This window comes from Arachis hypogaea, chromosome 17 (genome assembly GCF_003086295.3).
Source record: "Arachis hypogaea cultivar Tifrunner chromosome 17, arahy.Tifrunner.gnm2.J5K5, whole genome shotgun sequence".
Lineage (NCBI taxonomy): Eukaryota > Viridiplantae > Streptophyta > Magnoliopsida > Fabales > Fabaceae > Arachis > Arachis hypogaea.
The window spans coordinates 3,040,498-3,053,658 of NC_092052.1; the positions used below are offsets into that span (position 1 = coordinate 3,040,498).

Consider the following 13,161-nt stretch of genomic DNA (forward strand, 5'->3'; position numbering starts at 1 on the left):
AGTGATGTCAAAATCACTCTTAAATTTAACCAAATCACATATAAACTAGCTTTTTATGATTGAGTTAGTTGCTTAAACTTTGTGGTAATAACTTATGTTAAAAAGTGGTTGATTTGATTCAAAATGTTGGATTAATTGTTAGATAATTTTGGTTAGAAGTTAGAGTTGCATGGATAATGATATCATCTAAATCTATTAAGATAATACGATTCTATCGTCTTACTGTCCCAGAATAGAAATATATAAATATCGAAAGATACAAATCTATTTAGAGAAAGAAACATGTACAGAAACAACTAAAATATCTCCGTCTTAAACGAAAAACTTGTTCAATTTTTTGTCCGAAAAAAAAACTAAGGACATTACTTCTGTATTTACATTTTGAAACACTAACCAAACACAGCCTAATAAACCAAAGATTCTTCTCTTTGCATCTTCAGCTGCTTATAGAAGTTTCCAATGAAGGCCTCAGCTTTTGCAAAGAGCTCTTGGCCATTAACACCAGCAATCTCTTCTTCCATTTCAAGTTCCTCCTCCTCAATCTCCATGACCATGACTTCTTCATCAGCTTCTCCTATGTACTCTTTAACCTTATCTACTTCACTATTATTATTAATCACACCCTCATCAACAACCATACTATGCTTCTTTTCCTTATGTTCTGAGACATCACTTCCATTAAGAACAACAATGCTTGAAGCTTCCCTTTTTTCAGCTATGGCTGCTTCTTGGGGTGGCTGCTTTCTGTCTTCTATAGGCTTAGAAAAAGCAGAAAGAAGACCAGCTTCAGCTCCAAGTGCAATGATGAGAACATTAAAGATGAAGTACAAAAAGGTAGGTCTAAGAGAAGAAGGTAACAAGGGTGTGATTGCAAGAAGAAGAGCAAGAACAATGAGAACCATAACTTGAGATTTCATAAACTCTTTGATCATGGTTTGATTTGTGTTGGTGAATGTGAGAAAATAGTGGCAGAGAATAAAAGGTTCTAGAGGGAATAAGTGGTAGAAAAAAGCATTGAATTGAAGGGTTTTGGACATATATTTATATATGAATGAATGTGGGAATGAATGAGGGGAAGGAAGAAGAGACACAAATGGTGGAAGTTGTCGTTTGCATTCCTTATATGTATATGTGTTCACTGAGACAAAATAACAAACACCTTTGTGGGTGTGTTTGGATATTCTGAGAAAACTCTTGACACATCTTTTTTGTAATTGACATTTTGACAACAAACAACATCATTTGAAAAAAAAAAATTATGGATGGTGAATTACCACTGGTTTTAGTAATTTTTGCTACTTTTATCTTTTAATCGTATTAATTTTTTGTTATTTATCTAATTAGCAGTGCAACTCCTCTTAATTTTTTTTTCTCACTTGAGAGGTTAAAGTGTAATCTTTTACCATACATTTTATAGATAAAACTAAGAGAAAATATATAAAAAAAAATTAAAAAATTAAAGATCACATTTAACTTTTTCAATTGAAAAAAAATTGAAAAGATCTATTTTTTAATTAACACACGTTTATATTTATTTTATTTATATTAAAAAATTTTAAATTTTTAAATATTTCGAAAACAAACTAATATTCGTGTTCTAATTAATTAATTGTCTTTTACATTGATATAATAAGTCTATTATTATTTAGTCACCAAAAAAAAAAACTTTATTATTATTTGTAATTTAAATTTCGACAAAATAAAAACTAATTCCAATTTGGCAAAATAAATGACTCAAACTAAACATATTTATTTGCTAAGGTAGAAAAAATTGAGATTTTACGTAAAATTGACAAAGTAAATTAAGAATATAAAATGTAAAATCTTAACAAGATTTAAATCGTAAAATCGTCAGATTTAGTACAAATTTCGTAAAATTGATAGACTCATTTAAAATTATAATATCAAAAAATTTTAAGAGTTAAATCGAGATTTTAGCTACTATAATTTGCTCTATGAGCACATAAGAAATTTTCTACTTACACATGGAATAAAGTTGATTTTCATGTTCTAACCTAATTAATAGGCAGCAAGGTAGTTCAGTGTTACAAGTTTCATGTTATTGAACTTGAGAATATAATAATGAAATATATCTTTGGTTAATTATTTATTTGAATAGAAAAAAATTAAAGGCTGCAATTTCTTTAACACTAGCTATGATCACTAATTGTTGCAAGCTACAAAATAAAGTTTTTGTTCTCTAAATAATTATGTTGCAAAAGATTTTCATATTTTTGTTACGTGATAGTTTTTCGATTTAATTATTTATAATTTCACCAAATTTACAATTAGGTACTATATATTTTTTTAATTATATTTTTATATTATTTTTAATTTTATAATTAGTTTATTTTTATGTTAAAAATATTAAAATTAACAGAATATTTTTTAAAAAAATATGTGATCAAAGATCTAAATAGGTTCTTAATTATAAATATATTTAATTTACAAAAAAATATTCAGTTAACTTTAACATTTTTTACACTAAAAAAAATCTAATTACAAAATTAAAGATGGTGTAAAAATTTAATTGAAAAAAAAATATAAAAATCTAATTAAAAATTTAGTAAAACTATAAAAACTAATATAATAATTAAACCTAATTTTTCAATACAGCCCAATAATTAAACCAGTTTTCTCTATTATTTTTTTTTAACCAAAGTTTTTTGAGTGTTAGAAAAATGAATCACGCAAGCATTATATGTGCCATGCATTTTGTTTTGTTCACTTTATTCTTCTTAGGAGCTGGTTAAGTATTGCATCTTATTATAAGGACCACATTGAAAGGAGCTAGGGAATATTAAGTTAGGGCAAAAGATTGTGACAAAAAGATAAACAGAGTGAATACTCACTCGATCCCTGACTTTTTTTTGGCATAAAGGCTTTATTGTCATTTTAAAGTAATTGTCAGGAGCTGAATTAATTTTTTTTTTTGGTTAAGGATCTCATTGTCTTTCAAGATAATTATCATGTGCTGTTTTAGGTTTTTCTCTAAACATAATGATAGGTTTTGCAATATAAAGAACTTTGAAGGTAGCCACATTGGTTATTGGTGTATGAGATAAAAAGAAAGGGACAATTGAACATGCATGAGAAATATTTATTATTTTATTATTGATTGGAGCTTGCATGATAAGGTCGGTGAAAGTATATGTATATTCCTCCATTGCCTTCTAATTTTATTGGTGCTCCTTCATATGAAAAAATCCAAAGGGAAGAAGGTAAACCCTATTTGAACACTCTTTTCTTTTTAAGAAAAAAAGTAATTGTATGTCCTTTATTTGTAAAGATGTAAATATTGACTTCTCAAAGTTTATGTAAGATTCAATATTCTTATACTTTTTTTGGTAAATATAATATTAAATAATAAGCACTCTTATATTGTAGTATATAACAAGAACACTAATCTACCTAAAAAATGTTAATGCCATTTTTCTAATAAATAAAATAAATTTCTTAAAAAAAGGTTTTTGGTTCAATGCTCAAAAGTCAAAACCTTGTTTTATTTTGGTCATGATGCCCAAACTTTTTTTTTTTATAATGATGCTCAAACTTTGTTCAAGGTAGGACTAACATCTTTTGATTTTGGGCCCATTGAATATCTCTCCAGCCCAATTATGAGTCCACCAATCCACTTTTTCAGCCCACTTACATCTTTGTTAATATTCTAAGTCTTTAATTTGGGTTTCCCTACCCAAATAAGGCCCAATAATATAAAGCCCAAAGAGCTCTAACCAACCCATAACTCCAGTCCAAAAAAAAAAAGAAACCAACCCATAACTTGAATAAAGTGCATGACCAAAAACAATTAGTGTATTTTCCATAAGTGTATAATAATAATAATAATAATAATAATAACAATAATAATAATAATAAAACCAAGTTAGGTTGGTCTAGTGGTTAACTCACTAGTCCGTTTAAACAAGTGTTGGAAGTTTAAATTTCGCCTTCTGTATGCAGCAACTCATTGACCAGACAAATCCTTAAATAGAGCTTAGTATAGCGGTATATTAGTCTTTAACCTGTCGAGAATCGGAATCGGAGATACTGTGGGAAATAAATAATAATAATAATATATTTTTCAGTTTTTTTTTTTCAGTTTTAGGTCATTAAATAAAGAATGATCTAAAGGACCAGACTTCTCATTTGCATATCCCAAGACTTTTCTTATCACAATCTTTTAAACTTCAAAACTTTAAGGTATATTCCAAAGAAGTCAATATCTGATTATGGTTCTATATGTTGCCAAATGCATCATTATCCACTTTTTATTTTCTTAAATTAACATTTGGTCGCTGCCTCAACTCAGAGTCTATGTTCATAACTACATGCATCGAGAATCAAGAATATCAAATATGTATAAAAATTAATTTAGTTTTTAAAAGCTCAAATTTTTAAAATTTATTTTTGAAAGATACAACTGTGAATTAGATTAATCTTTTCATTAGTTCAATGATGTACGAAATATAATTATTTTGACAAATTATTATTTAATTAGCGAAAAGACCAATTTAGTTTACTATTATAACTTAAAATTAAGTGTTTGATCTTTTGAAAATCAAATTCACAAATAAATCATTTTAAAAAAATCATTTTGACTATGAATACTAAAAAGTGTAGAAACTATTTTTGGTCAATGTGGAATTATCACGGCCCTTAACTTTAGTGTATAGAAACTATTACTTGGCCTTATATATGAAACTGCTACGAAACTTCTTTGGCTGTTGTCATTTTTCACAAACTGTTCTCATATTTTAAACTCTCCAAAAAATAAATAAATAAATAATTATTAGTTCTAGACTTTTAGGTAGTGTTTATTTTGAGGTATTGAGACAGAGACTAAGAGATTGAGACTCAGTATCATATTTGTTGATTCAGAGATTGGTACTAAAATTTTTATCTCTAGTCCCTAAAATTTCAGTATTTTAGTACCTCCAAAACGTAGGGACACATGGGACTAAAATTTTTAGAGATAGAGATTGAAACTTTAATAACATTTTATACCTAAAATATCTTCATTTCAATTAATTCATTCTAATTTTATCTTTTATACAAATTAAATTAGAATTTTATTCTTGTTTCAATTTCTGTCTCCCACTTTATACCAAACAGAATACTAAAATTTATTTCAATTTCTGTCTTAATTTCTGTCTCTGAGTCTCAGTCTTTCCGTCTCTATTTTTCCATCAAACGCTACGTAGTGTTCTACCGTGGAATATCATTTTCTTGGTAGTTAGAAAAGATCAAAATAAACCATCCCTAAAAAAGTAGCTTAATTATGGAGTAAAGTAGTACCTTACTGGTATTTATTAAATATTAATTCACATATGAATTAGAAATTCATCTCGGGTTAATCTTATTTATTAAGAATTACTATATATATTATAATTTTATGGAAATTATATAAAGTGGTGGCTGCCATTTGCAAAAGGTTGGAGTTTGGCTGCTAAAGAAGAATATTAGTAAAATATAGAGTGTGTTTGGAATATAAAATTAATTTTGGATTAATATAGGAAAACAATTTAAAATTTTAATAACTAACTAGCTTAAATTTAGATGTTATAGTGTTTTTAAATGTATATTTTTTAACAGATTGTTGATTAATTTTTATTATCTCCTAACCTAATCACTTAATTTTTCTACTATGTATGAACGTTCCTCTTTTATTTAGCAAATTATATTAGAATTATTAAGATAGTAAATGCGAAAATTATTTTTCTTTATATCACAACATATGCTTAAATATTTATTTATATTTATATTTATATACTAAAAACTAGTCTCTATTATTTATTTTAGGGTAAAGTATAATTTTTTGTTTTTGAAGTTTGTTAAAAATTTTAAAAATACTTCTAAATTTTATTTTGTTTCAATTTATTTCAAAATTTTTTGAATTGTATCAAATATATCCATGACGGCCAATTTTTTAAAATATTTAGCACTAATTCAGCAATAATTTCATAAAAACAATCTTTAATATAAATAAATCAGATATAATTATTACGTATTACTATCACATTGGTCTTAATTTTTAAAAAATATAATTGTTAAAAATATATTTGATACAAATAAAATTTTTTTAATAAATTTTAAAAATAAAAAATATAGTTTAATCTTTATTTTATTTTAGTGGAGTTTGGTGATGGAACTTGAGCATCTAATTAATATTCTAATTGGGTAATTCCATTCAAATTTGGATTCACTACATACAAGGAAAGGTCGTCTTTTTTGACTAAATCATTATATATTTTTCTTTTTGATGAGCTTTCTTGAATTGATTGGCCAATCCTAGAAATAGTTCAAGTTGCATTTAGATTGATGGCAACAAATAAATAAATAAATAGACATAAAGAAGATGCAATCAGTGTGAGAGAGCAGACAAAGGTGTGGGTTTCTTACAAAAGGAATGATTCTTCTGTTGATTCCGAATCCTGAATCCTTTTTATTTTATTTAATTAATTAATTAATTTCCATGGTTCTTGTTTCTTCTCATTCTCCACCCCATGAAACATTGAAACATCATGAATCATTGTCGTCCATGCCATTTTCATTCCCATTCTATTCAAAACAGCACTAATCAGATTTATATAGAATAAATTACCATTTGTAACTATAAAATATACAAACATTGACAAATGTACTTATATAAAAATAAAACGACAATTATAACTATGGAAGATAGTTTTCGTTTGCCAAGAGTACCCTAACGGACGCTACTCTTGGCACAAGGAGATCATCTTCCTTAGTTACAATTGTCGTTTTATTTTTATATAGGTACATTTGTCAAAGTCTATATCTTTTATGGATACAAATAATAATTTATTCTATAATATATATGCTTATGAGCTAACGCAATATTTAAATAAAAATTTTTTATATGCATTAAAAATAATCATTAAATCAATTATTGATATTCGTGATATATATATATTATCAAATAATTTATTTTTAGAACATTCAAATTTTGAATAAACTAGTATTAAATTTATTTAAAGTAAAATTATATTCAATTTATTTTTAATATATTTAAATATAATAATGTTACTTGTATATAAAAAATAAAATATTAATCAGCTATTATGTATAAAAATATAATGTATTATAATTTAATATTTCACAAAAATATTTTATTGTCTCAATTGAATTATTATTATTTAAAAATATTTAATTAACCTAATATGACTTGATTGAGATTATATAAAATTAATTAAGAAATGAAAATTTTTAACATTTTCAAAATTTAAGCTCAAAATATCGTTAATTAAAAGTATTTATGTACTTAGAAGAATTAACTATAGATATTATTCTGCTATAAATTAAATTCTCTCGTATTTTTTTTTTTTAATTATGAGTGAGATTTGAATATGTAATTTTTAAATGAATATAAAGAGATTATACAATTTGAGTTATAGTTTATTAATTAAATTCTCTCATGTTACGCCAAAATAAAAAAAAAATTAATTATTTTTTTTTTGTTTATGATATTTTCTATCATAAATTTATCTTTTATTTAAGAGTCTATTATTAATCTCTCAACTAACACGTTAATTATTTCATTTTTTTTACTTATTTTTTATTATTATTTTGGGCCCAATGATATTGATAGCACGCAAATTGTACGACGCACACATCACGTGGAGTTGACGATAGATCACTCAACTCTCTGCTTCGTGCTTTGTGGGGTCAAAGACATCACCATTTCTAAGCAGATTTTTTTTCACCAAGTTTCAGGCCCTTCATTTTCGGGGTTTTCTTTTTCTTTTTTAAGACAGGGAGATTTGAACCTCCGATTACGCAGTCGAGGCCTTGGTTCAATGGCAGCATCACCTGTCTTGTTGGGAGCTGCATTTAGGTTCGAATCCTCAATGAAAAATATAAAACCTATATTAGTAATGTATTCATATAGTGTATATGAGTGTGTAATATATGAGTGTAATACTTAAAATTAAAGGTTGTCCAATTCACTTGACAAAAAAAATTTTTTAATTTATAAATAAATATAAAAAAATTATATTGTTTAAATTTTTTTATTATAAAATTAATAAATTATTAATATAAAATATATATTACGAACCTAAGTCCGGCCCAATCGTCCCACAATAATTCGGTCGATAAGTGGAATCACCACTCTCGACCCCAAAATTTTAGGGGCTACCAAATGATCGGATTATTAGTCAAATATTCAAATTTAAATATTAATTATATTCCAACTAATTAAAAAATAAGATAAAATGATCAAATTTATATAAATGAGATCAAATATGTTATATATACACCTCTAAAATTCTATTTCTAAAGTTTATTATGACTTGATCAAATTGAGCCGAAAACAGTAGATTTCGATATTTTAAATAATTTACGAACAATATAAAAAATAAAAAATTAAAATTTATTTAGCTGATAAAAAATACAGGATTTTTACTTAATAAAAAATACAAGGATATTGAGTTTTTTGTAAGATTAATTTTATTTGATAAAATGTATTACTTTTTCTATAATTATGAATTAGTTTTTTAAAATATATGTGGACAATTATTCAAAAAATATTAAAAATCAGAATAAAATTTGGTTTTTATATTTTGATTCTTTCTTTAATTTTTAAATAGAAAAAAAGGTCAAAAAAATTCAATTAGCATAAAATTATAAAATTTATACGGTAGAAAAATGATTTTTAAATACATTTGTAAAAAGTATGCAAATTTTTTATCTCTATAATTTCGAAAGCGGGGGAGGGGGTAAGACTAAATTGTAGTTTTTCTTGTTAATCTTATTGAAGGACTTAATTTTCATATAATAAATACAAAATTACACATATTGTATATTCAATTATATATTATTATATTGATAAAAATAATTATATTTATATTTTTTACTTATTCAATTAAATTTAAATTGTTATTTAATATTTGCTGGTACTTCCGTGAGTTATAGGTTGCCACTCATTTGTGATCACAATTCACGTGTACATGGCCATACACTATCATCACTACGACATTATTTTAGGTCCACATAAATTTATTATATGAATAATAAATTAATAACCAATAATTAACCATTGCTCTATCTAGTACAATAATATTAGCGAGTTTGAACATATTTACGTGTATTTTTCACAACGCATTATTCTTTTCTTCTTCTCCAAGTCCAAGTTACATGGGTGTTTTTGGGACTTGTAGAAAATAATTTGATGGTGATGTTGAATTCCTTATTATAATGAATAATGAAAAAAAAATTAGTACAGTAATTAGACACAGTTTGAGTAACCAACTTAATTAAGTTTCTTTTTGATAAAATAACTTAAACAATAAATGACTCTGTTAAAAGTAACTTATAAATAAGTTATTTTGTATTTGGATTTTTAACTCTAAAAGTACTTATTTTATAGAAATATGATGAAAAGTATAAGTATTATGAGAGAAGTCATTTTTTTTAACTTCTCTATAAACTCCTAAATAGTTTCTTAAAAAGTTATAATTTGACTTTAAAAATTATACTAGACATTAATATCACTACTTTTTATAAGTCAAAAACTAAAAAAAATTACTTTTAAATTTTCCCAAACGGACCATAGCATGATTGCAACTACTTAACACATGTTAAAGGAAAAAAAAAAGGGTTTAATTATAGGGTAATTTAAAGGGAGAAAGCTAAGTAAATGGGTTAGTAATATTATTTGGATTAATAAATTTATGGTGTGAAATCCCATAACTTCTTATTTTCTCATCATTGGCACCTTTATCTCAAACACGGAAGGACAAAAATAGCCACAAATTTAATTTAAGTATTTAACTAATATATGTAGCTGTGTTCCTATGTTCTGCACGAAATAATAATATACAAAAGCATATAAGATTTTTTTTATTTTTAAAATAAAAACACACACAATAATTTAAAGTTTAACTATTTTTAATATTAAAAATAATGAAATTAATGAGTAATAATTTTACTTAATTTTAAAGTATAATAATTACTCATTATTAATAATATATAATTTATGAGTAAATTAAAATATTTATATTAGATTCGTATCTTTTTAAATATTTTTCTTTAAATAACATTAGCGATTAAATTTGTTTATCTTTTTTAATAATTTATGAGTAAATTTTTCAAATCATCTTACTTTTATGTTAACATCAATTTAAGAAAATACAATCTAACATCAGGTCAAATTTATCCTCGAATTGCTTTATTTATTATTATAGCAAAAAAAACTATTATAAAAAATTATTTATATAATAAATTTACATAAAATTATTTTATATTCTAATATTATATCTATTATTTATATTAAAATAATATGACAAACATTGTTATCGGATGAAACTTATTAACATATTATGTCTGTTTTTAAGTTAAAGTAGTTATTTTTATACCTAAAATTAATTTTATATTTTTTTTATTAATAAAAATATCTATCAAAATTGCTAAAGATAAAATAAATACATAATATTTTATCTTAACTCTTATTAAATGATATAAAAAATTTGTACTAAAGTTTTGAATTGGCCATACATAAAATAATAATTATTGATACAGATTTTTTTTACAAAAAAAATTATTTTATAAAATAACAACTTAAACATTAACATGACAATAAAATGAATCAAATAATATATATTTAAATTAATTAAATTAAATAATTGATATAATAAATTAATTATAATTACTTGACTCAATAAAATAAGTTAAATAATAAAAAATATATATCATATAAAAATTATAATACTTTTAAAAATTATTAATCAAAATATATGAGATGAAAAAATTAATCTAAATTAAAACAAATCAATTCATTCATTATAGTTAAATCAAATATATAAATAATATAATTAATTTGTTATAGTTAATGTAGTCGAACAAAATATTAAATAATTTAATATTTATTTCAATTTAATTAAATAATTAATTAATTATAACTCTTTTAAAAATTATTAATTAAAATACATACCACAAAAAAATTCATAACAAATAAAACAAAATTTATTTATTTATTTTAATTAAATTAAAAAATTAATCTAATTAATTAATTATAATTAATATAGTCAAATAAAATATTATAATTTAATAGTTATTTCTATCAAATTAAATAAATTATTAATTAAGTAACATATTTAAATAAATCAAATAAAATAAATAAAAAATATGTCACGCGATTTTAATAATATATAATAGATTAGTGGTGGTAAGATCAATACGTTTAATAGACTCTAATCAGTGGTGGTGGAGAGAAAATTCTATATTAAGTAATAAACACGATACTTCTAGAATATTCAATTATAAGATATTTTCTAAAAATAAAATGGTGTAAATATATTACCTCTTATTATTAAATGAAAAATAAAGAGACTAATTAGTGAGTTTGATATTTAATTATAGTTTTAGCTCTTTTTTAAACATTTATTTCCAATTTCTAAGAGTATAAAATAACTAGTTTTTGACACGATTTTAATTAAAATTATTTTTTAAATAAATAAATTGAAAAAGAGAGAAAGAATAATTCAGCTTAATAATTTTAAAATTTCCATGTTGTTATCTTTTTTTATTAAATTTTATAAACAAAAAATCATTCTGTTATGAAATTTAAACCTAAACTTAAAAAAAAAAAAAAAAAAAAGAAGAGCATGAATTGATAGAGACGTGAACCACGAGTTAAGAAAAAAAAATGTAGTTTTCCGAAGTAATTGCTATAGATACGGTCAAACCAAACAACCCACGCAATTTCCTTTTTTTTTTTATTATTTATTATTTTTTAAAGTTAATAATTAATAAAAATGATTATGTATATACAAAAAAATTTACCAAATTTGCATTTTAACATATCTTTGAGTATCTGATTTTTTGCACATGATTTTTAAATTTTAAGTTTTAACTAATAAAGAATGGAAACAGAATCTATACATAATTTAAAGAAAAAAAAAGATAAATAGGTCATTGACTTTTTGATCGACAGATATTTAAGTCTTTTAAGATTTGAAAATACATTTAAGTCTCTAATCTTTTTAAAATCTAGACATATCGATCCCTCGTGTTCAGATATGGTCATTACGGATACACACATGGGAGAGTTTTTAAATGCGACAAATTAGACTCAATGATCGATGTGTCTATATTTTAAAGAAGTCAGAGACTTAAATATATTTTTAAATTCTCAGAAATTTAAATATTCACGGACTAAAAAATCAGGGATCGATTTGTCCTTTTCTCTAATTTTTATAATCAATTATTCCTCTCTTTTTTCTAAAATATTATATCACCCAATTAAATTTCACACTCTATTTAATTATACAAAAACAATTTATATATACTGAAAATCTATTATTTTTAAATAAGTAATAATTAGAATAATCAAATTTATTTACAATATTATAATAATATAATATTTTTTATAAAATATTAAATGCATATTTCTATACATGATAACTATTAATAGTTGATTATATATATGTAGTATAATTGTTAATTACAACTCATTATATTATTGTATACTAGTTCAAAATTGTTAATAATTTCAATAACAAATAATAAATGTGGGGATTTTGTATTCACGTTTTTAATGATTTTCTTCTATTTTTAATTTAAAATCTGAAAAACTTTTACATTATTGTCTAATTCGTATAATTGTTGAAGTAGTAGTAATTGCATTGTAAACTAAAGTCAATACAAACTTTTTAAATTAACAATAATATAAAATTCTTTATGCTACCAATATATATAACAAGAAAGTTACAAAACATTATATAAATCACAAATTAAAATAAAAAAACACAGACATATAAAAGCACAAATATTTAATTAGTTAATGATATTAATTGCTTTCAACCTGGCATTATATTAGTAATTTTACCAAATAAAATTTACAACGAAAAAACTAAATATATACTAATTACAATTTTGATAGTAAAAAATATTAATTATACTGTGTATATATTAAAATTAACTATTAAAATAATTATTTGTATAAAATATATATTAAAAATATATAAAATAATAAATATTTACGTAAAAATAAATAATAATAAATTTTTAGTCTAAAATATATATTTTTAAAAAATATAAATACATTTGGTATTTATACAAAAGTCAAATTAGTTCGAAAAGTAATCACAAATAAGAAAGAATGTAATTTTGATGCTAGTTTTATATGTATATTTAATTACGTAA

At 22.9% G+C, this 13,161-nt stretch overlaps 1 protein-coding gene across 1 annotated transcript; it reads right to left on the reverse strand.

The window, feature by feature from the left end:
- Positions 1–219: 219 nt before the first annotated feature.
- LOC112767376 (uncharacterized) lies at positions 220–1,250 on the reverse strand. Its single transcript, XM_025813239.3, has one exon. The coding sequence runs from the start codon at positions 1,035–1,037 to the stop codon at positions 405–407; it is 633 nt and encodes a 210-aa protein (XP_025669024.1). The 5' UTR covers positions 1,038–1,250; the 3' UTR covers positions 220–404.
- Positions 1,251–13,161: the final 11,911 nt, after the last annotated feature.

What these genes read in the sequence shown, in the direction of transcription:
- LOC112767376 (XM_025813239.3), bottom strand. Translation starts at nt 1,037, where the DNA reads ATGTCCAAAACCCTTCAATTCAATGCTTTTTTCTACCACTTATTCCCT.